This window comes from Leucopleurus acutus, assembly GCF_964270905.1.
Source record: "Leucopleurus acutus genome assembly, chromosome: 3".
Taxonomy (NCBI): domain Eukaryota; kingdom Metazoa; phylum Chordata; class Mammalia; order Artiodactyla; family Delphinidae; genus Leucopleurus; species Leucopleurus acutus.
The window spans coordinates 3925107-3953002 of NC_139145.1; the positions used below are offsets into that span (position 1 = coordinate 3925107).

Here is a 27896-nt window from a genome sequence, read left to right on the forward strand (position 1 = left end):
ACTGGTTGTTCCACAGGGAATTGTATTTTATTTAATTAATTAATTAATTTATTATTATTATTTTTTAACATCTTTATTGGAGTATAACTGCTTTACAATGGTGTGTTAGTTTCTGCCTTATAACAAAGTGAATCAGCTATACATACACATATGTCCCCATATCTCCTCCCTCTTGCGTCTCCCTCCCACCCTCCCTGTCCCACCCCTCTAGGTGGTCACAAACACAGGGACTTTTAGAGGCGGAGGAACTGGGGAGAGACAGCCATGGGTCAGGCATGTCACTGTTTGGTGAGAGGAGGATGTTTTATTTAGAACTTAGGCCTTCGTTGCAAGTTTGTGTTGCTAGAAAAGCTTGAGGGTTTCTCGATGAAACACTGGAGAATCGGATGTGGTTGTAGGTGCCTTAGAACCCCATTTCTAATTAGATAATGCCTGATGGGGCTCAGAGGAGTCCAAGACCCATCAGAATCGGGTTGTGGAGCTAAGGCCCTGGGCCAGTGGTGAGTAAACGAAGTCTTCCCGGGGCCCAGCCACGCCCATTCAATCCCGCAGGGGCTGGGCCGGCTTTTGTCCCCACAGAGCCCGAAACTTTTACTGCCTGGCCCCTGGCTTGAAAAGTTTGCCTACTTCTTATCGAAACGGAAAGATACCAAGACTGTCTTGGGAGTTCCCTGGCCGTCCAGTGGTTAGGACTCGACGCTTTCACTGCTGAGGCCGAGGGTTCAATCCCTGGTCAGGGAACCAAGATCCTATCCTACAAGCCGTGGGGCACGGCCGAAAAAACCCAAAAAATAAAACAAAAGGAAAAAGACTGTCTTCTTTGCTTGATCTGGTGGTGGGCCTCTACCGTGCGTTACCTCGCTCACTGCCGCTGTGCCATTAACGTTTGTTCCTGTGCGTTTCTGTGCCTAGTTACTGCTCCAGAGTTAAGTTGGTGCAGGCCTCTGAGCTGAGGCCAAGGGAGCACAGAGTCCGTCTCTGGGGCCCGGCTGGGGACCGGGTAGGGGTGACCGTCCTGTCTTCTCCTCCTCACAGTACCCGGAAGGCTACCTGGAGGCCCTGGCCAGGAGGGAGAAGGAGAAGGAAAACAGCAAGACGGAAGCCCTGGAGAAGGAGGACGACGGGGAGGAGGACTTCGCGTCCCCCAGGAAGGGCAAGCGGAAAAGCAAGTCGGCTGGTGGGTGTCTCAGCGGCCGTCCTCGTACTCGGGACCCCATCCTCGTGCTCGGGGGGCGGGGTGGGGGGGCCTCCACCCTCACCCGCCCTGCTCTGTCCCAGGAGGCGACGGGTCCTCGCGAGGGGCACCCAAGAAGACCAAGGTGGAGCCCTACAGCCTCACCACCCAGCAGAGCAGCCTCATCAAGGAGGACAAGAGCAACGCAAAGCTGTGGACGGAGATCCTGAAGTCACTCAAGGACGGGCCGGTGAGCCCCCTACCCTCGCCCGGGCCTGGCGGGGGCCTCTTTCTTTCCATTGTGATAAAATAGAGAAAACATGAAACTGACCATCTGAACTATTTGAAGTGCACAGCTCAGTGGCATTAAGCCTGTCATGCAACCATCCCCACCATTGTCTCCAGAACTTTCTCATCTTCCCAAACTGAAACTCTGTCCCCATGAAACGCTGACTCCCCAGCCCCTCCCCCAGCCCCTGGCCCCCACCATCTACTTCCTGTCTCAGTGGATCCGACTCCTCTAGGGACCTCACATGAGTGGAATCAGACAGTGTGTGTCCTTCTGTGTCTGGTTTCTCTCACTGAGCATCATGTCCTCAGGGTCCATCCGTATTGTGGCAGGTGTCAGACTCTCCTTCCTTTTTTAAGGCTGTGTAATATTCCACTGTACAGATGGAATTTGTTTATCCATCATCTCTCAGTGGACACTTGGGTTGCTTCCAGCTTTTGGCTGTTGTGAACAGTGCTGCTGTGAACACAGGTGGGCAAGTCTCTGCGGCCCTGTCTTCAGTTCTCTTGGGCATAAACCCAGAAGTGGGATTGCCGGATCATGAAGTCATTCTGTGTTCAAATTTCTGAGGAACCGCCAAACCGGCGCTGTCTTTTTTTTGATCCTCCTGCCTTAGTGGGGTGAGTGACATTGGTGGGTCACTGGAAGTGAGTGGCTCAGCGTCCTCTGGCTGCCCCTGCCTGGTGGGGATTGGCTCTCCATGGCTCACGGTCAGGGTCAAACCCAGATCCTCTGAGCCCTGGGCGAGCGGCCCGTTACTGCTGACATCCTCTCCTTCTGGACTCTTCCTCCTGGTCATGCCGTTGCACGGCCTCTGCCCTCGTGGGTTTCTCTTTGGGGAAGTACCCTCCACCCCAGCGCTCCCGGCTCAGTCTCCCTCCGGCGTGAAATCACTGTGGCTGCCCTAACGAGTGAGCCTTTAGGGGTAAAATCCAAGTGTGGGCAGGGCTGGTCCTTCCGGAGGCTCCAGGGGAGCATCGGTGCCCGCCTTTCCCAGCTTCTGGAGGCGCCTCATCCCCGGCTTTCGGCCCCGTCCTCTATCCTCGTATCTCTGTCGTATCCAGCAGTGCAGCATCTCCCGTCTCTCTCTGCCTCTGACCCTCCCGCCTCCCTCTTATAAGGACCCTGTGATGACGTTGGGCTCCCCGGGGAATCCAGGGTCATCCCTGTCTCAAGGGCCTTAACCCCGCCTTCGAAGTCCCCTCTGCCCCATGAGGTGACACGTCCACAGGTCCCGGGCTTCGAACGTGGACATCTTAGGAGGCTGTGATTCAGCCGCCCCACGTCCTTCGGGTCTCTCTGCTGACAGGTCACCTTCTCCACAGGGGGACTCTGACCGCCCTCCTTCTGGGGCTCCCTGCTGTCCTTTCCCCAGCACTGCTGTGACCTTTCTGTCTTTCACCTGCTTAATCTCTGGTCTTCCCCGCTGGGCCCCAGGCTCCAAGAAGGCAGGCGTTTCTCTGTCTCATCCGCTGCTGGAGCCCGGGGTCTGAGCAGTGGGCGGCAGGCAGGCGGTGCCGTGTGTCGCAGGGCTGGGCTCTGTGCCGAGAGAAGCGCTGATGGAGTGCGGTCTTGATCTCCAGCCTGCGTGTGCTCCAGTGCCGGAGGATGAGATTCGGGCCGGGGCGAGGGCTAAGCAGGGAGTCTGGGGACCCGTTGTGCTCGTTCACTCTGGGGAACTGAGCCTTTGCTGGGCTCATGCACCCTCTCCTCTGCTTCCAGAAATTCCTAAGCAAAGTGGAGGAGGCGTTCCAGTGTATTTGTTGCCAGGAGTTGGTGTACCGCCCGATCACGACCGTGTGCCAGCACACCGTGTGCAAGGTGAGTGGGCACTGAGGGCCCCAGACGGGAGGTCCTGGAGGGGTGATCGGACCCACGCTGCCAACCTGGGCTTGCCGGTTTTGCTTCTGCACCTCCCGCCCCCGGCCCTTCGAGGGGATTGAGGGTCTCTTTTCCAGGTGACCTGGGTTACAGTAGCGCCCCAGCCTTAATCACAGGCGCCCATCACTCGCTCCCTGCTCCCCACCCTCCTGGTGCCCCGGAATCCAACGCAAACTCCTCGCCCAGCCACTGCCCACCCTGCCATCGTCCCGAACCTCCAGCCACACCGGCGCTCTGCTGTGCCTTCAACAGGTCGGCGCCTACTTTCCTTGGGGGCCACACACTGGTCCTCTCCAGCCTCTTAGATGCCTGGAGGTCCGGTGTGGGAGAGGTTGGGCTATTGTCCTGGCCTGGGATCTGGTCATACTAAATGACTAAGTGGGCTGGGCTGGAGATGCGTGAGGCGCTTATCCCCTAGAGGAGCAGGGAGGAAGGCTTCCTGGAGGAGGTGGCATTAACCTGCCACCTGAGGCGGTCCTTGGGGCAGCATCCCAGGTAGGCAGAGTGACCTGTGCAGAAACTTAGACCCACAGGCATGTTGGAGTAGCCAGGGCCTCTTGGGGACAAGGGCAGGGGAGGGGGGCCGGGTGGCGGGTCTGGAGGGTTCCGGCCAGTGGTCAGTCTTAGGAGGGAAACAGTACCTGATCTGATGCTTTTGAAAGAAGAGATTGGGAGGGGCTGAGATTGGGCCAGACCAGGGTCTCTCCCCAAGCAGTGCTGACGTTTGGGGCCGGATCGTTCTCTGTCGTGGGGTGAACAACACCAGAGTGAACACACCGTGGGGTGTCCTGAGTGCTGGGGGGCTGAGCAGCATCTGAGGCCCCACCCACTCGGTCCCAGGGGTCCCCCAACTTGGGAAGCGCTGGTCTGCGTGTATGGTGTCTTTGCAGTGCCTTCTGGCCAGAGTCGGTCAGTAGGAACTCATGGACAGTGTAGGCACGTAATTTAGAAGGGACTGTCCCTGCCTCCCGGTCACCCTGGGTCTGAGCTGCTCTCTCGCCTTGGGGCCGTCTTGGTCCAGGGCGTCAGGTCACTTATCAGACCAGGGGATGGACTCTGAGAACATGGACACTTGGGCAGCAGTTGTGCCATGTGGCCTGACCGAGGCCCTTCAGCTGTGTGGCCAGGAGAGATGCTCCTGGGTGTCTGAGGCCGTATGGAGCCCGAGGGGGCTCAGAGGCTTGGCGGGGCGGGGTGAGGACACATCGTCGGGGTCGGCAGTGTGGCTTTGACCTCCGGCTTTGCCCTTTCTGGCCGTGTGACCTTGGAAAGCCTGTAACCGTGCTGAGCCCCTTTGACCCGTGGAAAGGGGCATCGCAGCACCCTTCTGGCTTTGAGGTGTACCCGGCCAGCGCGCAGTTGGACACTGAGACGCGGGGCGCGTGCGAGGTCAGGCCGAGCGGCTCAGGGAGTCACCACACCTGCGGCCGCTGTGCCGTCAGTGTGAAGGAGGTGGCCCTGGTGAGTGCGTGTCTGTCCTGGGCATCCTCACGACTGTCATTCGTCTCCAGTGAGCTCAGCGTCTGAGGGGCTGTGGGGAAATGGCTTTGACCCTCCACCCTGACGTCCCAGCATTTGATTTTGTTTTTACTCTATTAAGATATTTTTACTGTGGTAATATACAGATAACATAACCTTTACCGTTTTAACTATTTTTTAGGTGCACAGCTCAGTGGCGTTAAGCACACTCACACTGTTGTGCAACCATCCCCACCCTCCATCTCCAGAACTTTCTCATCCTCCCAAACTGAAACTCTGTCCCCAGGAAACACTCACTCCCCAGCCCCTCCCCCAGCCCCTGGCCCCCAACCATCTACTTCCTGTCTCTGTGGATCTCACTCTCTAGGGACCTTGCATGAGTGGAATCAGACCGTGTGGGTCCTTCTGTGTCTGGCTTCTCTCACTGAGCACCGTGTTCAGGCTCATCCATGTTGTCACGTGTGTCAGAACGTCTCCCCTTTTGAAGGCTGAGTCACATGGCAGCGCGCGGACGGGCCACATTGTGTTTAGCCATCATCCGTGGATGGACTCGGTGTTCCCACCTTTTGGCCATTGTGAATCGTGCAGCGATCCAGAACCTGATTTTGAACCCAAGTCTTAGTGTGTCGAGCAGAAAGCACTACCTCTTGTGCCTGGGATTAGGCTATAGACTTGATATTGGACAAGAACACAGGAGTTTGTTTTTTTTTTGTCTTTGTTGTATTTTTTTGACTGTGCTGGGTCTTCATTGCTGTGCTTGCACTTTCTCTAGCTGTGGCGAGCGGGGGCTACTCTTTGTTGTGGTGCACAGGCTTCTCATTGCAGTGGCTTCTTTTGTTTCAGAGCACGGGCTCTAGGAGGGCGGGCTTAGTAGTTGTGGCACACGGGCTTCAGTAGTTGTGGCCCGTGGGCTCCATAGTTGTGGCACGCGGGCTCTAGAGCACAGGCTCAGTAGTTGTGGCGCACTGGCTTAGTTGCTCCGCGGCATGTGGGATCTTCCCGGACCAGGACTGGAACCCGTGTCCCCGGCATCGACAGGTGGATTTTTAACCACTGGACCACGAGGGAAGTCCAGGACTTTTTAAAAATAGGGATCAAAAGCAGCCGTCTGCGTCCAGCGGTAGCGTGACGTGGCAGCAGTAGGTTTTCACCAGCTTGGTGTTGCCCCTCACCCAGCTGCCTGGCGCCATCCTTCAGGTGTGTGCGCCTGTGCAGGTGCCCGCTCCCCATGGCGTCTTCGGCCTGTGGCTCCAACGGGGAGGTAGGGCCTGTCAGCCTCACAGCTCGGGCTCCACCTGGCTCTTCCCCTGGCGTCACTGGGTTGACAAGTGGGTTCAAACCCAGAAGTCTGGCTCAGCATCCAGACCCCCTCCTTCCTCCCTCTTCTCCCGTCTTCTCACCGACACATGTTCCTTGAGCATCTACTCTGGGTTGGGTCCTGTGCTTGGTGCCGGGAGATTCAGGGAGACACAGCCCCCATCCTGGGGAGTGTCTGGTGTGTTACACACCAGCGGGTTAGTCGACAAGATGATTCCAGAAGGCGGAAGGTACTGTTTTGAAAGCAGGCAGGGTGAGGTGAGGCGGGGATGTTCCAGGGGCTTCGAGGAGGGGTCCTCTGAGGAGGGGACTTGAGCTGAGGCACGGTGACAAGAGAGCCAGGGCATGGACCTGTCAGGTGGTGTGACCTGCAGGGCCTGGTGGTTATTATTATGTGGTTAATGTGACGGGCCTGGTGGCCGGGATGACCTTGGAGTCTTTTTTTTTTTTTGCCACACCGCTCGGCTTGTGGGATCTTAGTTCCCTGACCAAGGATTGAACCCGCTCCCATAGCAGTGAAAGTGCGGAGTCCTAACCACTGGACCGCCAGGGAATTCCCGACCTTGAGTCTTTGAGCCTGGGGCAGCCGGGCTGGTGATGGGCAGCCAGCAGTGGCAAGTGAGACTGAGGGTCAGGAGGGGCCTCTGGGCTGCCGACACCGCCCCGGGGGGATGGTGGGTGGCCAGGAGCATCTCTCACCACCCGCTCTCCCGCAGGATTGCCTGGACAGGTCCTTCCGGGCCCAGGTGTTCAGCTGCCCGGCCTGCCGCTATGACCTGGGCCGGAGCTACACCATGCACGTGAACCAGCCACTGCAGGCCGTCCTCAACCAGCTCTTCCCTGGCTACGGGAGCGGACGGTGATCCTCAAGCACTTCTCGCCGTGTGTTTTTTTTAATAAAACGTTATCGGGGGGGGGTCTGTGGCCCCCATTTTGTTGTTAGTGAGCTTAACTTAAACATGTAGTTTTTCCTCCACTCCCTAAAAAAAAAAAAAAAAGCCTCGTCTTCCCGGTTTGGGTTGTTTTTTTTTAATCTATAAAATTTTCAGGAATTTGTATTATGGCTCAAAGGAAGGAAGAAAGTCGGACTTCTCCGTGTTTTTATTTTGGTTTTAAAAATAAATAAATAAATAAAAAGCCTGCAATTTATCAGCGGAAAAAAAACAAAACAAAAAAAAAAATTTGTTTTTCTTCTGAGGATGGAATTAGAAACAACTTGGCGTGAAGGCCACTGAAATTCCCAGCATCAGGTTCTCAGCTGTTCTGGCCACTGACTCGCAAGACGGCGCCGGGCTGCCTAGAACAATCTTTTCAAGGTTGGTGGGTCAGGCCCCCAGAGGTGAAATCCCGCCTGGCGGTGGCCCTGGGTGTGGTGTTGGCCCTGCATTGCCGGCAGGAAAGTGTTCAAAGGAAAAGCTGTTCAAAGGAAAAGCGAAGAAGTCCCGTTGGGCCCGGTTGAACCCCCCCCCCGCCCCCGCCTCCAAGCCATCCCCCACTGGGCTGCTTCTGCGTCCCCACCAGCCACCCGAGCAGAGAGCTGGGGCCACACTGAAGCTACCTCCGCTGGACTCTTCCCCTCCATGGGGGCCGATGGGCGGCCCAGCGACGTCCCCTCTGGACGCCACGGAAGCAAACGCCTGGGGCCACGTTCAAGTGCCTTTGGTCCCTCCTTCCTTCTTCAACACGGGGCTCTTTCTCAGCACTGAATTGTTGACAGTGCCAACCAGAATCTCAAACTGCAGTCCTCCAGTGCCTCCCTGGAGACCCCGGGTGAGCGAGTGGGGACGATGGGACTTTTGTCGATCCTCGAAGTTGAATTTTCAACTCGCCAATTGGGAATTACAAGAGGGAAACTTTAAAAAAAAAAAAAAAACCTTTCTAAATGAAATTTTTTTTTTGTAGTTACTGTATATGTACCGAGGAAGCTAATAACTTAGGGTTTGGTTGTGTTTTTTTTGGGGGGGGGGGAGTTTTGTGTTTTTTGGAATGATTTGTTAATGTTTCTAACTTGACCAAAGTTTGCAGCTTATACCTCAACAGAACAGGGATATTTTAAATCACATAACTGCAGACAGACTGGAGCGATATTGTTTTAAAAGTTTCTCTTTTTTTCCTTATTATTAGGTGGTTAATGTATTAGGAATAAACGACGAAATCCTGTGTAGGCTTTTTCTATGAAGTTCAATATTCTCTGTCCAGGTTTTAGATTCTCAGAATAAATGCCTTTTACAGATGAATTTGGTTGTGTCTTCTATTTGCAAAGTGCTTTGTAGCCCACCAGGCACTTTTATAGCTAGTAACACATTTTCTCCTTACAAAAACCCCGGAGTCAGACTAGGCAGGTGACATCGTTCCCACTTTGCAGATGAGAAAACTGAGGCCCACAAGGTCCAAGTGACGTGCAGCGGTCCATAGGGGCCAAACCAGGCCTTCTAGCTTGGAGCCAGACGTCACTTAGTGTTAACCAAGGTGCGTGGCACTGTCCCCATTTACATTAGAAGAAACGGAGGCTGTTGTGGTCCCCCACTAGGAGACTGGCTCTGCCTTGAGTGGGTGTCAGCAGCCTGAATCATCAACTAAGGAGCTGCTTGGCCCCAGGGGGCCCTCTGCAGGCCTGGGGAGATGGGGGTACGTGGGGGTGTGGAGGCTGGTGACCTGAAATGCTGTTTCCAGCAGGAGTCAGAGACCAAGGATGAGGCAAGGTTCTTTTGTTTTTATTTTTTTAATTAATTTTTATTGGAGTATAGTTGCTTTACAATGGTGTGTTAGCCTCCGCTGCACACAAAATGAATCAGCCACACACATACAGATATCCCCTCCCTTTTGGATTTCCTTCGCATTTACCACAGTGCATTAGGAAGAGTTCCCTGTGCTATATAGCATGTTCCCATCATTTGTCTATTTTATACATAGTATCAATAGCGTATATGTGTCAATCCCAGTCTCCCAGTTCCTCGCACCCCACCCCTTTCCCCCTTGGTATCCATACATTTGTTCTCTACATCTGTGTCTCCATTTCTGCTTTGCAAATAAGATCATCTGTACCTTTTTCTAGATTCCACATATGTGTGTTATTATACGATATTTGCTTTTCTCTTTCTGACTTACTTCACTCTGTATGACATTCTCTAGGTCCATCCACAAATGACCCAATTTCATTCCTTTTTATGGCTGAGTAATATTCCATTGTATATATGTACCACATCTTTATCCATTCCTCTGTTAATGGACATTTAGGTTGCTTCCATGCCCTGGCTATTGTAAATAGTGCTGCTGTGAACATTGGAGTGCACGTGTTTTTTTGAATTATGGTTTTCTCAGGGTATATGCCCAGTAGTGGGATTGCTGGATCATATGGTAGTTCTATTTTTAGTTTTTTAAGGAACCTCCATACTGTTCTCCATGGTGGCTGTACCAACTTACATTCCCACCACCAGTGCAAGAGGGTTCCCTTTTCTCCACACCCTCTCTAGCATTTGTTGTTTGTGGATTTTCTGATGATGCCCATTCTAACTGGTGTGAGGTAATACTTCATTGTAGTTTTGATTTGCATTTCTCCAATAATTAGTGATGTTGAGCAGCTTTTCATGTGCCTCTTGGCCATCTGTATGTCTTCTTTGGAGAAATGTCTATTTAGGTCTTCTCATTTTTTGATTGGGTTGTTTGTTTTTTTGATATTGACCTGTATGAGCTGCTTATATATTTCGGAGATTAATCCTTTGTCCGTTGCTTTGTTTGCAAATATTTTCTCCCATTCTGAGGGTTGTCTTTTTGTCTCGTTTATGGCTTTTTTTTGGTTTTTGTTTGTTTTTTTGTTTGTTGTCTTGTTTCTTTCATTCTTTTTTTTTTTTTTTTTTTGGCCATGCTGCACGGTTTGGCTTGCAGGATCTTAGTTTCCTGACCAGGCATCAAACTCATGCCCCCTGCAATAGAAGTGTGAAGTCCTAACCACTGGACCACCAGGGAATTCCCCAAGGATGAGGCAAGTTTAACAATCAACTCCAGGGGAGGTGATAGTGCCGAGTTCTGCAGATGCCATTACTCACACCAACCTATCACTGGCACTTTGTACGGATGGTTAGACAATGACGTGGGCAGATCTGATTTAAGAAACAGGGACTTCCCTGGCAGTCCGGTGGTTGGGACTTAGCCTTCCAATGGAGGGGACACGGGTTTGATCTCTGGTCGGGGAACTAAGATCCCGCATGCCTCATGGCCAAAAAATCAAAACGTAAAACAGAAGCAATATTGTAGTGAATTCAATAAAGACTTTAAAAATGGTCCACGTCAAAAAAAAATCTTAAACAAAAACAATAAAGCTCTGCCTCTTTTGGACCTTCAAATATGTCAAGTATGTCCTTGAAAACATTATGCTAAGTGAAAGAGGGCAATCACAAAAGATCGTATGTGATATGATCTCATTCACATGAAATGCTCAACACAGGGATCTGTAGGGACAGAAAGCAGATTAGTGTAGCGATGCTTAGCCAGTAGGGAGGGAGAGGGGGTGAGAGCTAGAGGGTGCGGGGTTCTTTTCGGGGAGATGAAAATGTTCTAAATTTGGTGACGATTGCACATAACCTGTGGAGGTACTAAAATCCTTTGAACTGTACAGTATATGAGTTATATCTCAAAAAAAAAAATCAAAGTGTGAACATGAAATAAAAATAGGAAAGATGCCCAGCTATGAGGATCAGAGGGAACTCCCTAAGTGTCCCCAAGTGGGCCGCACACAGGGGCAGAACACGCTGAGGTGCGTTAATTGTGGAATTATTTTGTTTCTCACATAAAAGTTAAGAACAGTGTCATTGTTAAAAATGAGCAAACCCCAGAAAAGTGTATGTGCACTGCTATGCAGAAATAATCACAATGTAAGGTGTATTCATTTCCTGGTAGACTTTTGGTAGTTTTAATTTTTTTAAAGCAGTTTTATTGAGATATATTGCACATGCCATAACACCCACTTAAAGTATACAGTTCAGTGGGTTTTAGTATATTTGCACAGTTGTGCAATCATCACCTCTGTCTGGTTCCAGAATTTCATCCCCCCTCGAAAGAAGCCCGATCCCCGTTAGCAGTCACTTCCCACCCCTCCCCAGCCTCTGGCAACCATTAACCTACTTTCTGTCTGTGGATTTGCCTGTTCTGGATGTTTCATATAAATAAATTCATACAACACATAGTTTTTTTGTGTCTGGCTTCTCTCACTGACCCTGGTGTTTTCAAGGTCCATCCAACGTTGTAGCAAGTGTCAGCACTTCACTGCTTCTTATGGCTGAGTAATATTCCAGGGTGTGGATGGACCACCTTTTAAAATCTACCTGGTTGTTTTTTTTTTTCTTAATGTAAAACTTCCTTCTCTCCCTCTACCGCACGTTATAAAATTAATACATAATCCCTTCAGAACATTTGGAAACTGAATATGTGAAGAAAAAGCCAAAGCACATAATCCTGCCCCCGAAAGGGTTAATATTTTTAGGCTTTATTTATACGTGTGTGTTGGTACTGCAACATTCAACCTCAGAACAACTGAGGCATAGACAAGTGGCTTACTCGAGGACACGGCAAAGCCATGGTACATATTTGTTTACAGATGTTTCTCCATGTATTTATTACTTTTTAAACATTTATTTATTTGGTTGCGTGGGGTCTTAGTTGCAACAGGCAGGCTCCTTAGTTGTGGCATGCGAACTCTCAGCTGCAGCATGCATGTGGGATCTAGTTCCCTGACCAGGGATCGAACCCAGGCCCCCTGCATTGGGATAGAGGAGTCCTATCCACTGTGCCGCCGGGAAGTCCCTCCAAGTATTTGTTTTATATACAAATTTAAAGAATGACATTAGGACAGTAGTGTATATACTATTTTGTGCCGGTTTTTCTTTTCTATTCAGTTCATTGGTGGGGTAGCCTGCTTTGTCTAGCACCTAAACAAACACATGAGCCGTGGTCTGGTGTTTGCATTATGTGTCTGTGCTCATAAAAGTGAAACGTATACTACACGTGTCTAGCGATATCTGCTTGGCGTGAAATGGAATGTTAGCATTCCTCCTCCAAATGTATTTGTTTTCTAAAAAATTTTTTTGTTAAAAAAATTTTCTTTTAAATTTTTATGTTTATTTTGTCTGTACCACGTGTCTTGCAGAATCGTAGTTCCCTGACCAGGGATTGAACCCGGGCCACGGCGGTGAAAGTGCCGAGTCCTAACCATTGGACCACCAAGGATCTACCCCCCAAATGTATTTCTAAAAATTTATTTTTTAGAGACATAGGAAGATCTAGGGACCTCCCTGGCAGGCCAGTGGTTAAGACTCTGTGCTTCCACTGCAGGGGGGCACGGGTTCGATCCCTGCTCGGGGAACTAAGCCGCAAGCCATGTGGTGCAGCCAAAAGATAAAAATAAAGACATAGGAGGGTCTATTTTTCTGTCCATCTCTATCTTTTATGCATCAGACTAGCCCATAAGTGGAAGCTGGAGGGGAGTTTTAGGAAAGCAGAGGAATGTGAAGAACAGTTAGAAATGAGCTGGCCTTGGGTCATCTGAAGGCCAGTGCCAGAGGTCCTCCTGACCTTACTTAGGGACAGATGCCTGTGATTCCCAGCCCCAGCCCTTTGTGAGATCTGCACATGTCTGCAAAGACTGGAAAATGATTAGTGAGTTGTTCTCAAGTTAATTTGAAAATTCTGAGACTGAGTCCTTCCTGCTTTGCATAGGACACCTTTTAATTAAATGACAGATTGTAGTTTTCTGTCCTAACATTTTGTTATGAAAACTCTCAAACGTAGAAAAGTTGAAAGGACTGTATGGTGAACCGTCAAATATACTTCCTGTCTGGATTCCACAACTGTGAAGTTTCTTAACATATAGATGGCATTTTAAAAAGTCCCCCTAAGAACCCTCCTACACTGCTGGTGGGAATGTAAATTGGTGAATTGGTGTACCACTGTGATGAACAGTACGGAGTTTCCTTAAAAAGCTAAAAATAGAGTTACCATATGATCCAGCAATCCCACTCCTGGGCATATATCCAGAGAAAACTCTAATTTGAAAATATACATGCACCCCAATGTTCATAGCAGCACTATTTACAATAGCCAAGACATGGAAGCAACTTAAATGTCCATCGGCAGATGAATGGATAAAGAAGATACAGTACATATATACAACGGGATATTAGCCGTAAAAAAGAATGAAATAATGCCATTTGCAGCAACATGGATGGACCTAGAGATTCTCATACTGAGTGAAGTAAGCCAGACAAAGACAAATAACATATGATATCACTTATATGTGAAATCTAAAATATGCTACAAATGAACTTATTCACAAAACAGAAACAGACTCACAGATTTAGAAAACAAATTTATGGTTACCAAAGGGAAAAGGGGGTGGGGGAGGGGGTAAATTAGGAGTTTGGGATTAGCAGATACAAGCTATTATATATAAAATAGATAAACAACAAGGTCCTACCATATAGCACAGGAAACTATATTCAATATGCTGCAATAAACCATAATGGAAAAGAATATGAAAAAGAATATATATATATATTTATGTATGTATACGTATTAAAACTGAATCATTTCGCTGTACACCAGAAACTAATATAACATTGTAAATCAACCATACTGGAATTAAAATTTTAAAAAAAAGGAACTTGAGAAAAAATTATAAAAAGTCCCCCTAAGCAAAATTGGAAAGCTGACAACCTATTTAGGTCCCCCAATTAAAAAAAAAAAAAAATTCCAGAGTCTGTGAAATCCAAACACCTGGAATTCACTGTCTAACGGGGTTAACTGGGAAGTAGAGAAGAAAAAGGCTTGGGATAGGGGGATCCCCATACGATTGCACTTTTGAGTCTATATTACTGCTACCAGATTACATTTCTGTCTTTCCCACGGGTTAGGGAGTTCCTTGGGAGCAGTTACTGGTTCCTACTTTTTAAGTTAAATTTTAACTGCTTGAGGGAATATCTGAATATGGCCCCATGACGATGTAAATCACCCTAGAGCAGATTAAACTCCTCACCAACTACACTTTTTACCAACGTGGATCCCTCCTCTCCACAAAGATTTAGTTTACTCAGTTTGGGGACGGCCTTGTTCTGCGCATTGCCACAGGTATGGGCTCTTAGAAACCACAGGATATTTGCTCTGCGTTCCTTTCCATAACGGTATTGTTCAGAATTCTGGACCATTCTGCAGCTCTCCACATGGCTTGTAGGGGAATCATTCCATGACAGTACATGTAGATCTACCCCCTTTTCAACCGCTACATAGTTAAAAGTATTCCAGAGTACCCTGACAAGCTATCTATATAATCTGGAAACAATTGTGTACAGCGCTGCAGCCGCATACTTGAACCAGGCAAGCTCCACGCTCCGGACCCTTTCTCAGGGTACAGGACCTCCAGGAATAGAGCGTAGATGCACTCGCCACGTTACTGGGAAATATCGAATTGTCCGATTTACATTCCTGCAGACGAAATGGGGGCGTGCCCAGCCTACTGCCTGGTATGCAATTAATAATCATGATGATGATGATAATGGCAAACCTTAATTAAATGCTCACTTCGCGAAGTCACATGGTCAAAGGCTTTACGTGCCTCCTCTCACCAATTCGCGCAAACTTCCCAGGAGAGGGGCCGACGGTGAGGGGTTGTATCGCCGTCATATCCATTCCACAGGCGAAACTGCGGCCCAGCGAGGTTACTTCGCTGGAGGCCAACCACAGTGAGGCATGTGGGCCCAGCTGAGCTTTGGACCTAAGTCAGGAGGCACCAAACTCCTTGCCTCCCTTACGTTTTAGGGAAGTCGGCGAAGGTCACCTAGCTTTACCCTGAAGGCCTGGCGCCTTTGCAAAGTTTTGTCCATTGCAACGGAAATGAACTTGGAATTTTTTTGGGGGGGAGGGGGGAAGGGGAGGCAGGGGCTCTTGCTGCTTGACTTTTTTTTATTTTTTCTGCTTGACTTTTATTTCACCAGTTCTCAGTTCTCCTCCTTTGCAAATTGAGTTACGTTGGAGCTATGTTTCCTAACTCGGGACTTTGCGAATTGGAGAACGCTGAACCCAATTTCCGGCTCTGGGTCTCGAACCCCCTCTTCGAGCCTGCCAGGCGCGGTGCTGATGTTGTGCTGGATCTCACGTACTCAGCTGCAGCCTGATAACCAGGGCGGGGCCCGGACCGTGATTGGCACCCGCCCCAGCCAGTCCGCGCCTGGGGCTGACCCCGTAAGCCAATATTCTCTTGCCCCCGTGCGGTCGTTGGGCGGTCCCCGAGGCGCCCTTGTCAATCTGAGGCCTAGCGCCGTCCTGTTGGTCGCGGCCTCTTGTCTGGCGTGCGCAGCCTGCAATGAGAACCAAGCCGGTCAGCGGGCACGTGGGTGGGCGCCGCCGTGTCCTAGCCGGCCGGCCAGTGGCGAGGCGAGACCGGCGCCTGCGCCCGCCCAATCGAGGCGCGCAGGGGGCGGGCCGTGCGGTGTTGGTGGGCCCCGCGGAGGGGAGGGGCGGAGCTGTCAGCGGCAGCCAATGGGTGCGCGGGCGTGGGCTCGGTGGCCAATGGCAGCCGGGGCGGAGCTGGCGAGCGGCCTTATAAGCCCCGCCCGGGACGCTCGCGGAGGGCTCGGCCGCCAGCGACCGAGCGGGGCCCGGCCCGAGCAGGGCCTGGGGGTGCGACGCCGAGGGCGGGGGAGCGCGCGCCGCAGCTCCGGACCGGGCCGCGCGCGCCGCCTCAGGTGAGCCCGCGGGGAGGCGGCCGCCGCGTCCGAGCGCGGGCCCCGTCGCCGCCGCCGCCCCCGCGCCGCGCCTGGGGCTGCGGGCGGGCGGGCGCCCGGGACTCGAGGCCCAGGCCTCGGGCGCGGCCTGCTCGGGCCGCGGCCGCAGTGCTTTGTCCCGGCCCGCGAGGCGGTTGGGGGCGTTAACCGCCCGGCCCCGGGCGCTTGCCGGGCCTCGGGCGGGGGCGGCGCGGCCGGACAATGGCGGGGCCGGGGGCGGTAGGCGGGGGCGCCCTGCCCGGGCCGGGGGCGCGCGGGGGCTGGGCCGGGGCGTCCCCTCCGGCCCCGCACAAAAGATGACAGCGTGGGTGGCCCGGCCCGGCTGGCCCTGCCTGGCGGGGCCCTCACCTTCCATTATTCACAACAATCCTAATAATTAAAAGAAATAATAATAGTAAAGAGAAAGAGAGAGAGATATCCCAGGCCCTGGGTGAAACCCGCCTCCATTTCCGGCCCCTTGGGCACTGGTGGGGTTAACGGGGCGCTTCCCAGCGGTGTCCCCCGAAATGTCCATCACTGCATCCCACCCCACTGCCCGAGTCAACCGCCGTGCCATCGCGGCGTCCAAACTCGCACCCCATTTCCCTGAGCCCCCCCAAAATAAGCATGCAATCAGAATTTCCTATAAAAAAATTATCCACTTGATATGCACATAGCAGTTTCCAGACGCGTGCCCCCACGGCCTTCCCCTCTCTGCCCGATCGCCATCTCGAAGGCCCCTTCTCTGTAGAAATAAATCCTGGTGTCGCTCCCGCGGGGACCCCTTGGGCTGTCCTCTCCAGCCCCGTGGGATCTGGGGGACGGATTCATTCTGAAAGGGACCTGCCCCAGATCTGCAAGGGCCTGGGTCTCCGCCCAGTGGGCGCAATGACACCAGGCAGAATGGGGTGCGCGTCTGCCGGGGCCAGGGTGGAAGGTTTTATAGGGGATTTTTTTCCCTTGGGGTCTGGGGAGACGTGGACTGCTTCTTGGTGTGTCCCATCTGTTTGGTTGGGGGAGGATGCTTTTGTTTTAATGATTCAGGTGCACCTGGGAACTGTTTCCCGAGTTATGAAACTAGTGAGAAGGTTGTTCTGTGCAATGGAGCCCAACAATCCTGTGATATGTAAAGAGTGTGTCCTTTTCCATGTGTTTCTGTCCGTGGCATTTATTCAGCAAGCTCCCGTGGCTCCCACTGGCTGCCAGCGCTGTCTTAGGGTCTGAGGTTGCTTGCCTCACCCCTCTGCCTCAGCAGCCATTTATCCGGCTGTCCCCAGGCTGGAGAAAGCCCCTAAAAGGGGCTCACTCCATGACTCCTCTGGGCTTTCCGCGCTGCCGTGCAAGAGCCGGTGACTCCCCTAATTCTCCAATAATAGCTTCCTTATGAGGCGTCGGGAGGGTTTGTCAACTCCCCGGTCAGCTTTTCCTCACCACCCTCGCAAAAGCAGTGGGCAGCCTCTGTGGTCTTTGTAGTTTGCTTTTTGGAATCCCAAAGGACAGAGTGTAAAAGTCTGGAGTCAACTTGTGATCATCTGAGGGGAGGGTTTCCGAAACTCGCTGGCCCTCTTTCCGTGTTTCTGATTGGACGCTTGGCAAACGTTGGTGCTCCCCTTTTGTGCCGGGGGCACCTCCGCGGTCAGACCGCCCTGCCCTGGGGGAGGTCACCTCCGCGAGCAGAGGTGCAGTTGCATAAATGCTCCCAGGTTTTGCGGTGATTCAAGCAGATACTGTGTCACGCGCTGTGTGTGCGTGCGTGTGCGCGCGCGCGCGATTGTGTGTCGTTGTCGAGACAATTTCTATACAGGTCTTAGTAACAATTGTTTTTCTCGCATTTTCTAATCCTTGCCACTTTGGGGAGTGGGCTGCTAAGGAGGTGTTAAGAGCTTAAAGGTGTGGCTGATCAGTCATTTAGGACCCCGCCCTGCCTTTGTTGTACTTTTCTGTCTCCTAGTAAAGACCCTTCCCCAGTGCCTCTGGGGTGGTCCGGTGGCCCTCCATCCCCTCTCTCCCTGCCTGGCTGCTCTGCTATACTTGACCCTGCATTTCCCCTCCTCCTCTGTAGCGTCTTGCCCCTGCCCTCCTGAGCCCCGCCCCTTCCCCTGGCCCGGCCCAGCCGGGGCCTCAGCCCTGGGGAGCCCATCTGTTCCTTGGTTCCATCTGACACTCACCTGGCCTGCGGACATTGAGTTTTGAGCACTGGGGCAGGTTGCAGGAAGCCCCTAACTTCAGGGGGCTTTGGGTCTAGTGGGGGAAAGGGAGAGATGGGTGTCCCGAGGTGTGGGCACAACTGTGCTGGCGGTGTGGTGCCCACTGCCCCAAGGGGCCTGGCTCGGAGTGGGCAGCACGGGGTGAGAGGGGTGAGGGCCGAGGTGTGGGCAAATGACCATTTCCGGCTGTCTCTCTTCCCGGGATCTGGAATTGTGGGGGGCAGGGTCAGAGCTGTGAGACCCTGCGCCAGTCACTTGCTCAAGAACAAAGCTGGGCGGGGGGGCAGTCACTAAACCTTCCCAAGCCCACTGGGCAGGGGCTGGGGGAAGGGCGCAGAAAGCAAAGGAACTGCGGGCAGACTGCACGACTGTGAGGTCACCCCCTCCGCCCCCACCCCATGCTTCTCTGCCAGTTCCTGGGGGGTTCCTGGCTGCGCTCCAGATACCTGTCCCCCCACCCCCCGGGCTGCTCAGTGGGACCTCACCCCCACAGCTCTGACCTGCCCTGCCCCGGTCCCTCCACTTCTGGCTGAGGACACCGGACGGAGGAGAGGGGCTGAACCTGGACTCCTTTCTGACCTGTGTTCTTGTTGGTGCCCCTGGATTCCTGTCCTTGACTCCATTCCCCAAACAGAGTCTGAAAGATCCGGGTTCACATCCCTCCTCTGGGGCATGACTCTGGGCCTCGCTTTCCTCATCTGTAAAATGGGTATAATAAGAGCCCATGCTGGGTCATTGAGGGGGTCAAAGGGGATGAGAGTCACTGTGGCTTCACACAGTGACAGGGTGCTCTGAACCTGGCGCTGATTTCTTACTAACGTCAGGTCCCTTCCTACTCTGCCCCATTCACGTTCAGGGCTGGGTCGTTCTCTGTGGGGGTCTGTCCCGGGCACTGTGGGGTGTGGAGCAGCATCCCTGGCTCCCACCCTGTTGATGCCAGGAGCAGCCTTACCCCCACAGTTGTGACAACCACCGATGTCCCCAGACATAGCCCAGTGTCCCCTGGAGGGTGCAGTTGCCCCCAGGTGGCCCTCTCTCACTTAACCTTTAAGCCCCCTTTAAGTCCACGGCAGCCTGATATTTGGCCATGACCCTGATTGACCTCAAGTTCCAGGTCCGTTTGTCCCTTTCCTCCCCTCCCCCGTCTAAAAGGGAGGGGCTCATATTTGCAAACTATGTCTGGCGCACACTCCTCGGCCTGGCTGTCCAGGTCTTTCCTACTCTGTCTCCTGGAGGAGAGGTGCTCGCCTGCAAACGTGCCCACCACGGGCCGTCAGGCGTGGTGTGGGGGTCTCCCGAGCCCCTGCAGGGCCCCCCACAGGCCATGTGGAAACATGCTCCCGGGATCTGGAAGCGTGGTGGGCAGGTTTAGCGCTGTGTGACCCCTGCCTGTCCATCGGCTTTAACAGTTTGCTTCAAGTCGGCTTTGAGGTGACTCGCCCCTTTCATCTTCCCTCTTCATGAGCAATGATGCCTGAGGTCATGGGACTGTTACTGTGCCGGGTGCAGGCACTTTTACATAATGAAATGAATTTAACTACAATACTTAGAAAAGCCTGTGCCGCCTCAAGACTAAGGCCTGAGCGGGGCCATGAACTGATGATTGTGGGGTTGGATGGATTTTTTTTTTTAAGGCGATCATATATTTTATTTATTTATTTATATTTATTGATTGATTGAGTTTTGCCTGCATTGGGTCTTTGTTGCTGCACGTGGGCTTTCTCTAGTTGAGGTGAGCGGGGGCTGTTCTTCCTTGCAGTGCGCAGGCTTCTCATTGAGGTAGCTTGTCTTTGTTGGGGAGCACGGGCTCTAGCTGTGGGGGCTTCAGTAGTTGTGGCACACGGGCTCACTAGTTGTGGCTCGTGGGTGCTAGAGCGCAGGCTCAGTAGTTGTGGCGCATGGGCTTAGTTGCTCCGCGGCATGTGGGATCTTCCCGGACCAGGGCTCGAACCCGTGTCCCTGCATTGGCAGGTGGATTCTTAAGCACTGCGCCCCCAGGGAAGTCCCATGGATTGGTTTTTGAGTTTACTCCCTGCTTTGATTTGTTCTGGGAGCATCTTGGGGGCTGGATAAGGCGTCCTTACTAATCTGTCAGTTCTCACTATTGCTCCCTCAAGGGACTTTTAAAAACTTGAAAAACGGTCTTCCTTTGCTCGGACCCTCCAGTGGCTTCCTGTTGTCCTTGGGAAAGGCTGCAGACCCTTTCCATGGCCTCCCTGTTCTGTCCTATGAGGTGCTCTCCACACCACCCTCCCCCCCCAAGCCCCGTGCCTGCTCCCTTCAGTCGAAACCACTTTACCTGCCTACTTTTCCCCACCTCAGGGCCTTTGCACTTGCTGTTCCCTCTGCCACAGTGTTGTCCCCTCAGGTCTCTTTGTCACTCAGGTCTCGGCTCAGAGAGGCCATCCCTGACCTCACTGCCCAAATTCACCCTTCCATCCACTCTCTCTCCCCAACCTGCCTTTTATTCTTTGCATTCAGCACTACCAGAAATTTGTATCAATCTGTTTATGTACTTATTGTCCATCTCATCCACTAGGGCAGCAGCTTTTCCTGTAAAGAGTTAGAAAGTAACTATTTTCCGCTTTGTAGGTGGGACTGTCTCAGACCTGACCTCTCCGCTCTGCTGTTGTAATACAAAAGTACAGAAACCAACAACTGTGCCTTTGTTCCCATAAAACTTTATTTATGGACACGGAAATGTGAATTTCACATACTTTTCACATACGATGAACTATTTTTCTTCTTTTGATTTTTTTTTCCCCCCATCGAACCATTAAAAACCGTCAGAACCATTCTGGGCTTGTGGGCCATACGGAAACAGGCAGTGGGCTGGATTTGACCTGTGGGCCATAGTGTGGGAGCACCTGCAGTAGGGTGTGAGGTTCCCGCTGTGGGAGCGACATCTGTCTTGGTCGCTGTGTGTATCCCCAGCACCTCAGGCAGTTTCTGCCCGCAACGGGTGTTCAGTAAGCATTCATTTGTTGGATGAATGAATTTCCATCTTTCCTGCATCCAAGTATTTAGAATCATACTCTGTCTGTTAAAAAACGGATCCTGGATTGTTTTGAGGAAATTTAAAGTGCAGGGAATATAAGAAAATGCTATGATCCCATTCACCAAAACAATCTCAAAATTGAGAAAAGAGTAGATGTAGGGACTTCCCTGGTGGTCCAGTGGTTAGGACTCTGCGCTTCAGCTGCCGGGGGTGCGGGTTCCATCCCTGGTCGGGGAACTAAGATCCCTCGTGCCACATGGTGCGGCCAAAAAAAAAAAAGTAGATGTAAACAGGGGCAAATACTTCATTGCTGGCAGTGCCCCACCTTTCCGTGATGCCCCCTTTGTACTGCACCTGCGCAGGCAGAAGATTGAGGAGTGTTCTGGGCCTAAGGAGTTTGTTTTGACCTCACAGAAGCTGAGGGTTTAAAAGGAAGACACTGTTTCCCAATCCTCTTGTTTTGTAAGCATCTGGCCCATCCTCTTTACCAACACCAGTGCCCCTTCCGAAGGGGCAGCGGAGTCCTGAGAGGAGGTTGCTGCGGCCTTCCGGCCGCTGGCCTGCCCGGGAACACTCGTGGAGAGATGGCTCTTGTGTGTGTGACAGTTGAGCTTTGTGGGGTGAGTGGATGGGAGACGGCTGTGGGGCAGTGCGCCGGCCTGTGTCGGGAGCGGGACTGTGCCGACCTCGTGCCCTTGGCCTTGCTCCCCACCGTGGACACTGGCTGACGAGTGATTTCCCAGCCAGGCAGATTGTTAGCGTCTTAGATCTGGGTCTGTCCCAGGAGTGTTCTGACTTGTCAAGGAAGCATACCGTTAATTTACGGTCATGCCTTCTCTAGCTGATTGAAATAAACAACCTGGAGAGGATTACTCAGAACTTCTTGGCTTTCCAAAGTTGCTGTCCTTTTTTTTTTTTTTTGCTGGTCTCTGTCTTTCTTTGTTCCTCCTCCATCTCCCCCTTCCTCCTTCCTTCCCTCCCCTCTTTTCTTTTCTCATCCCACCTCAGTGGCTCCCGTGGACCCGAGGGCATTGATGAAAAGTTTGCTTTGCCGTCTTTGCCCCACGGGAGGCCTGTAGCTCTGGTGAAGCGGAGTTGCTCTGGGCCTCGGGTGTGTTTTGTTCAGTGGACAAAGAATAAGAATCAGAAAGCAAGGCGCCAAGGGCTGCTGCACCCCGAATGGGTCTCTGGGTACAGAGCGGCACCAGAGCTAATGTGGGTTTGGCCCCGGCTGCCAGCACTAGCGATCACGGCTCCTATTCTCAGATGAACCTGTACAGCGAGCTGTGAAGAGGTGATCTGCGGGTGGGGCGGCAGGATCTGTCCCAGGACCCACTTCCCTCCTGTGTTTGCAGTTGCACCCAAGTGACGGCACCTTCTGGGCAGGTAGGGGTGGAGGTGGGCCCACCTTCATGGTTTCGTGGCTGCTCGCTCCAGTCTCGGGAGAGAACGTGGAGAGAAGTGATTCGTGGAGGATGAGCTGGCAGGGGATCCGGAATTGTGCTTTGTGCAGAAGGAGAGCAGGGATCCCGGAGGCCTCCTTTGAGCAGGAGCCAGCCTGAAGCCGCCAGCCGGCGCGGTGACGGCGACAGGGCTGTGCCGGGGGTGCCCCGGACCACGCGTCGGGTGGAGAGGGGCCGTGTGCTGGGCGGCCCACTTGGGAAGGCGGCAGCCTGGGAGCTGCCTCCAGGATGCATGCAGGACCCTGGCCAGGCAGCTGGACTGGGAGTTGCCGCTGGCCCCTTCAGATCCCACTCTTTGCCCGTTCTGTCGTTTATTTTATTTCTTATTTTTTTGGCCACACCGCTCGGCTGTGGGATCTTAGTCTCCTGACTAGGGATTGAACCCGGACCCCTGGTATGGAAGCGTGGAGTCCTAAACACCGGACCGCCAGGGAAGTCCTCCGTTCTGTGCTTTAAACCCCCCTCCATCAGAAAGGCCAGCATCCGCGGGCCAGCTTCCTACCTCGGCCCTGGAGCTGCATGGATCTGATTATCTCTGCCACGGGGTCGGGAGAGAGCCTTGCTGTCTCCAGCTTGCGTGTGAGTGAAGGCCCTGGAGTTGAAACTCCGGCTTCCCTGCTTCGTTCCAGCTCCTTCCCCCAAGGAAGAGGAGGGAGCCGGTGAAGAAAGCGAGCTCTCTGACACCCTCTCGGGAAGGAAGGCTCTGGTTTGCCCGCCTCCTCGTGTCCTGGCTGCTCCATGGGCAACCTGAGCCCATTCTGAGCTGGAGACTGAGGGGCAGCGCTGTCCTCGAGAAACGGGCGTCTCTGCACGTCCAGACCCCTGTGCCGGGCCCCACGGAAGGAAGGGTGGTCAGCCGGCCGGTGGACAAGCTGCGGCTGGGGTGTGTGGCGTAGGTAGATCCAGGCTGGCTGCGGCGGGGAGCAGGGGTGGAGTGGCCTCTGTAAATGCCCAGCCATGCTGTCCGCCAGCCTCGAGGTGAAGATAGGAAATCGGGAACCGCCAGCAGGCCTCCCATGTGGCTCTCGGCCAGGTGGTCAGCAGCTTGGTTGCGCGATCCACCAGGGCTGAGTTTGCAGCAGATCCGCCGCCGTCGGGCGTGCACCGAGCCTGGGCCTATCAGTGCGTCTGCTGTCACCCAGCGGAGAGCGCTAGTCGTCTGGCCCGCATGCACGAGGCCAGCGGCTCAGTGTCTCTTGCCCACAGCGGGTCCCAGCCTGTGATGAAAGCCTAGAGCCGGGATCCCGAGAGCAGTGGGGACGGCAGGGCCTGGGGGAGCAGAACTGCCGGGACAGATGCAAACCAAACACAGGGCCGGGGCCGTGCTTGGTGGCTCGGGTGGTGGCCCGGGAGCGACAGAAGAGTTGCCACCTGGGTCGAGCCTTGTTGTCATGGGTGAGGTGAACAGCAGGCAGAGGAGCAAGGACTTGGAGGGGACACTCAGCGCACTGCCTGGGATACCCTCGCGGAGGAAGCAGGGGAAGCTGGGGTAGCCCTCCAGTCTGTCTCTCGGGCAGCTTTGGGGCCCCCCTGTGCCAGGCTCCAAGGGGTAAAGTGGAAGGGGCCAGCAGCTCTGCCCTCAAGGAGCGTAGAGTCTAGTCAGCAAGGCCAGACCAGAGGTGTTCAAGTCACGTGGGAGCCACGGACGGCTGCCCAGAGATTGGCTCTGGTGTGCTGCCGACTAGATCCCAAGTTTTCTAGGACAGCCCCTCTTCAAATGCTCCTGCCCTGCCTTTTTAAAAATATATTTTTAATTGTATAATAATATTCATATACCATAAAATTCATCCTTTTAAAGGGGACAGTTCAGTGGTTTTTAGAACATTTACAGAGTTGTGCAACCATCACCTTTATCAAATTCCAGGACACTTCCCTCACCCCAAAAGGAAACCCCATACCTGTTTAACAGTCACTCACCATTCCCCGTCCTCCTTGGCAACCAGGAACCCACTCTCTGTGTCTGTGGATCTGCCTGTTCTGGATGTTTCATGTGAATGGAATCACACACTGTGTGTCCTTCTGTGTCTGGCTTCTCTCACTGAGCATCGTGTCCTCAAGGTCCGTCCACATGGTAGCGAGTGTCAGGGCTTCTCTCCTCTTCACGGCAGAGTGATGTGCCCGTGTGTGGGTGGACATGCTGTGTATCCACTACCTGCTGTGGGGATCTAGTAGTTTCTACGTTTTCCTGCCCCTTCTCCCCCCCCCCCCGCACTGGAGTTCCAGAATTCCAGGGCTGTGGCGGGCAGAATGCTCATCCAGTCGGCCCCCAGCAGAGGCAGCACCAAAACACTCTGTGAGGCTACAGCCTGAGGGCTGGGGTGGGGAGGGGTCGGAGAGGGAGGCCAGAGTCAGGAGGCCCGACCGTCAGGCGTGCTGCCCCAGCTCACCTGCAGGAGGCGCTCAGGCCGCCCTTTGCATGCGCCGGTTCTGGACTCCAGCGTTCACCAGTGATCCTCACCTCTCTGCCCTCCGTTGCCTCCAGCTGGTGCTGGGCAGGGCCCCCAGGGGGTGGGCTGTGCTGGCCTAGCCTCGCTTGGTGGCTCGGTCCCCTGTAGTACCTCTCTGTGCGTCCGCTCCGCGGAGCAGCGTGGCCCCGGCCCCCGCCGCCTGGGCTTGTCTGTTTCCTGTGCGTTCTCCTCCCGGTGGGCAGCGCTGGGGTTCCCTGCCCCAGAGTCCCCCAGGGCCAGAAAGGGGGTGTCCTGTTTGCTGCCTGCCCCCCTGCTGGCCTGATTGGCTGAGTGTGGTCCAAGCCCTGAGCGGGCTCCCCGAGAGCTTCACGTGGCTCGGGATTAGACCACACGTGCCCTCCTTTCCAAGCCCCACCCCCCGCAAGCCCCCACGTGTCTGGCCAGTAGGTCTGAACGCGAGCTGCTTCCTGGGCCACTTCCCTTCCCTGGTCTGCCCGGCCCAGGCACGGTTGTGGGTTGTACCTTAGAAGGCAGCCACCGGGTTGTGAACATCCCCACAGAGCCACCAAGCAGAGTTCTGCAGGTGGCCATGGCTCCTGCCCAGGCATCCAGCATCCTCAGTGGATAAAGAGGCAGCCGGCTGCCCCCTTGCCCTCCAGGGGAAGTGCCGTCACCATGCTGGGCCATTTGGAAATGCAGCTGGGCTCTCCGGGGACCGTGAGGGGACAGATGGGGTGTGGCCTCATAGCGGGGCAGAGCCCAGCCAGCTCTGGCCCTCCCACTGGTGTTGAGGACAGTGACATGTGTGAGAGACTTGCTGTCCCCTTAGCAGAGGATACGGGAGACCCGGGGGGGTCCCAAGTGCCAGGGAGCTGCTCGTGGCACCGGGAGGACACCAGGGGAGACACAGGTGGACGCTAACGGAATGTCACCTGGTGAAACGTCAGGCTCTGTACGGTGCCCCCCGCCCCTCCCCGCCAGGCACCAAAACAAACTCCAGTGGATCTAAGACCTGAATGTGAGAACTGAGACGACAAAACCCTCAGAAGAAAACAGGCGAAAGTGTAAACCGACAGCTTTTCTAAGGCAGCGCTGCCCAGTAAAGACGCAAAGCAAGCCCCATGTGTCCTTTAAAGTTTTCTAGGTGAAAAGAAGCGGGGGAAATTAATTTGAGTAATGTATTTTATTGAACCCAGTATACCCAAAATGTTATCATTTCAACGTGTAATCATTATAAAAGTTGCTAATGAGTTATTTTCCACTCTTTTTTAAAAATTTTTTTTTGTGGCGCTGTCTTTGACATCCTATGTGCATTTCACACCTAGCGCTGGTCCTGGGTGAGCTGAGTGCTGTGTTGGGGCCGGGAATGCTATAAAGGGGATGCCTGGTGCTCAGTGGAGGCTGGGCCCCGCCATCCCCCCATCGCATTCCCGCCTGCCTGCCCAGCCCATCAGAAGTTATGGATCTGTTAGCCTCTAGCTGGGGAGACGAGACAGACGCAACATGAAGCAGCTAGGGCCATGTGAGGGGCCAGTGCACCAGCCTGGCCTGCAGGATGTCAACTGGAGGGCCAGCACCAATGGGCAGGGTGGTGTGGCCGTGGCCTCAATCCTTCCTGTGGAGCCTTGTACGCAGCCTCTCATCTTTAACGGGAGCTTGAAACCTTGGCCTGGCTGTGAAGGCTGATGGGTCCTGTGGCTGAGCTCAGGGCAGTGCGTTTGTGGCATGGATGCTGGCCGTACTGGGGGGCTCTGAATTTGGGACCTGAGATGTTTCTGTGAAGGGACTTGCAGGAACTTGGGATGCTTCTTTGGCCACAGGAAAGCTGAGACCCGTGTACAAGCATAGTTTGGAAATAACATCCCACAGCTGCAGACGGTCTTAAATGGCCTGAGGTCTCAAGGTACAATGGCCAGTGGGGTCGGCAGTTGGAGGCTGGTACCCACGTGCCTGGCCTGCCTGGGCTCAGAGCCCGCCTCTGCTGGGTGTGTGTCCTTATCTCCAAAATGGGGATGACAGTGGAGATCTCTGCTTCAAGGGTGGATGAGATTAACTGAGTTAATCCGTGAAAATCCCTGAGTGAAGTAGTTCCCACCCTGGGGGTAATTCTGTCCCCAGGGGACACTGGGCAGTGTCTGGGGACATCTGTGGTTGTCACAACCTGGGGGGGGGGGCTCCTGGCATCGGGGGGGGGGGACTGGGGCAGTTGCTCAGCACCCCACAGCGCCCAGGACAGCCCTGCATGGAGAGTGACCTGGCTCTGATGTCCCAGTGTCTCCCTGGCCCAGGGAGAGCGTTCAGAGACTACAGGGGTGATTTTTCTCTGGGCTTCTGTCTTTCCTTGAATGTGAATCAAGATGTTGCAAGAGGAGTTTCTGAAATCACTCTGCATTCCAGAATAGTCCGCGGTTTTTACGCTGCTGTTCCATGTTTGTCTAGGGAAGAGAGTTGGGGAACAAGCAGGGTTATTAGAAGGCACCTTGAAAATAAGCTGGTTTCTTCTTCTCCTGGAGCTTCTTTATTTTAAAGGGGTGGGTCAGAGGGTTTGGCTGGGGTTTTGTGGACCACGCTGCCAGGGTGGTGGTCCTGGGGGTGGCTGGACTGGAGCAGCCAGTCCACAGCTCAGAGCCCCGCGGCCTGTTCTGCATGCCTCGTTCGGGGTCCTCCTCTGGTGACTTGGGGTCTGCTGTGGGCCACCTGCTGGAAGACCGTGGTCCTGGGGTGAGCGGTGCTCCAGGCCCTCGCCAGGGCCCTGGCGGGACAGTGGAGTTTGCCGATCAGCTCCGGGTGGGGAGGAGGACTGGGTTAGGTGTCCTCCGTGCGGCCGCCGAGACAGGGGGACCCGGAGCTGCTGCCTTGGGTTCCAGCACCTGTGCTCCCGAGGCCCTGTGTGTGTTAATTTGGCCTTTAGCCAAAAGAAGGCCTGAAAAC

The 27896-nt window shown here is 53.8% G+C and overlaps 2 protein-coding genes across 4 annotated transcripts in view; both read left to right on the plus strand.

Annotated features, from left to right (window-relative positions):
• The window catches only part of UHRF1 (ubiquitin like with PHD and ring finger domains 1), a gene marked incomplete at both ends in the record, with an annotated part of 30101 nt that extends 23098 nt beyond the window's left edge, over positions 1-7003 (plus strand). Inside the window, 4 exons of the mRNA XM_082835935.1 lie at positions 1036-1201; positions 1279-1445; positions 3186-3284; positions 6857-7003. Of these exons, the coding sequence (XP_082692061.1) occupies positions 1036-1201; positions 1279-1445; positions 3186-3284; positions 6857-7003 (579 nt within the window). The remainder of the gene's footprint in view (positions 1-1035; positions 1202-1278; positions 1446-3185; positions 3285-6856) is intronic.
• An 8780-nt stretch (positions 7004-15783) lies between these two features.
• Positions 15784-27896, plus strand: part of KDM4B (lysine demethylase 4B) — a 134664-nt gene continuing 122551 nt past the window's right edge. For all 3 annotated transcript variants that reach the window (XM_082836020.1, XM_082836021.1, XM_082836022.1), the window contains exon 1: positions 15784-15871. The gene's annotated coding sequence lies outside the window, so the exon portion shown is untranslated. The remainder of the gene's footprint in view (positions 15872-27896) is intronic.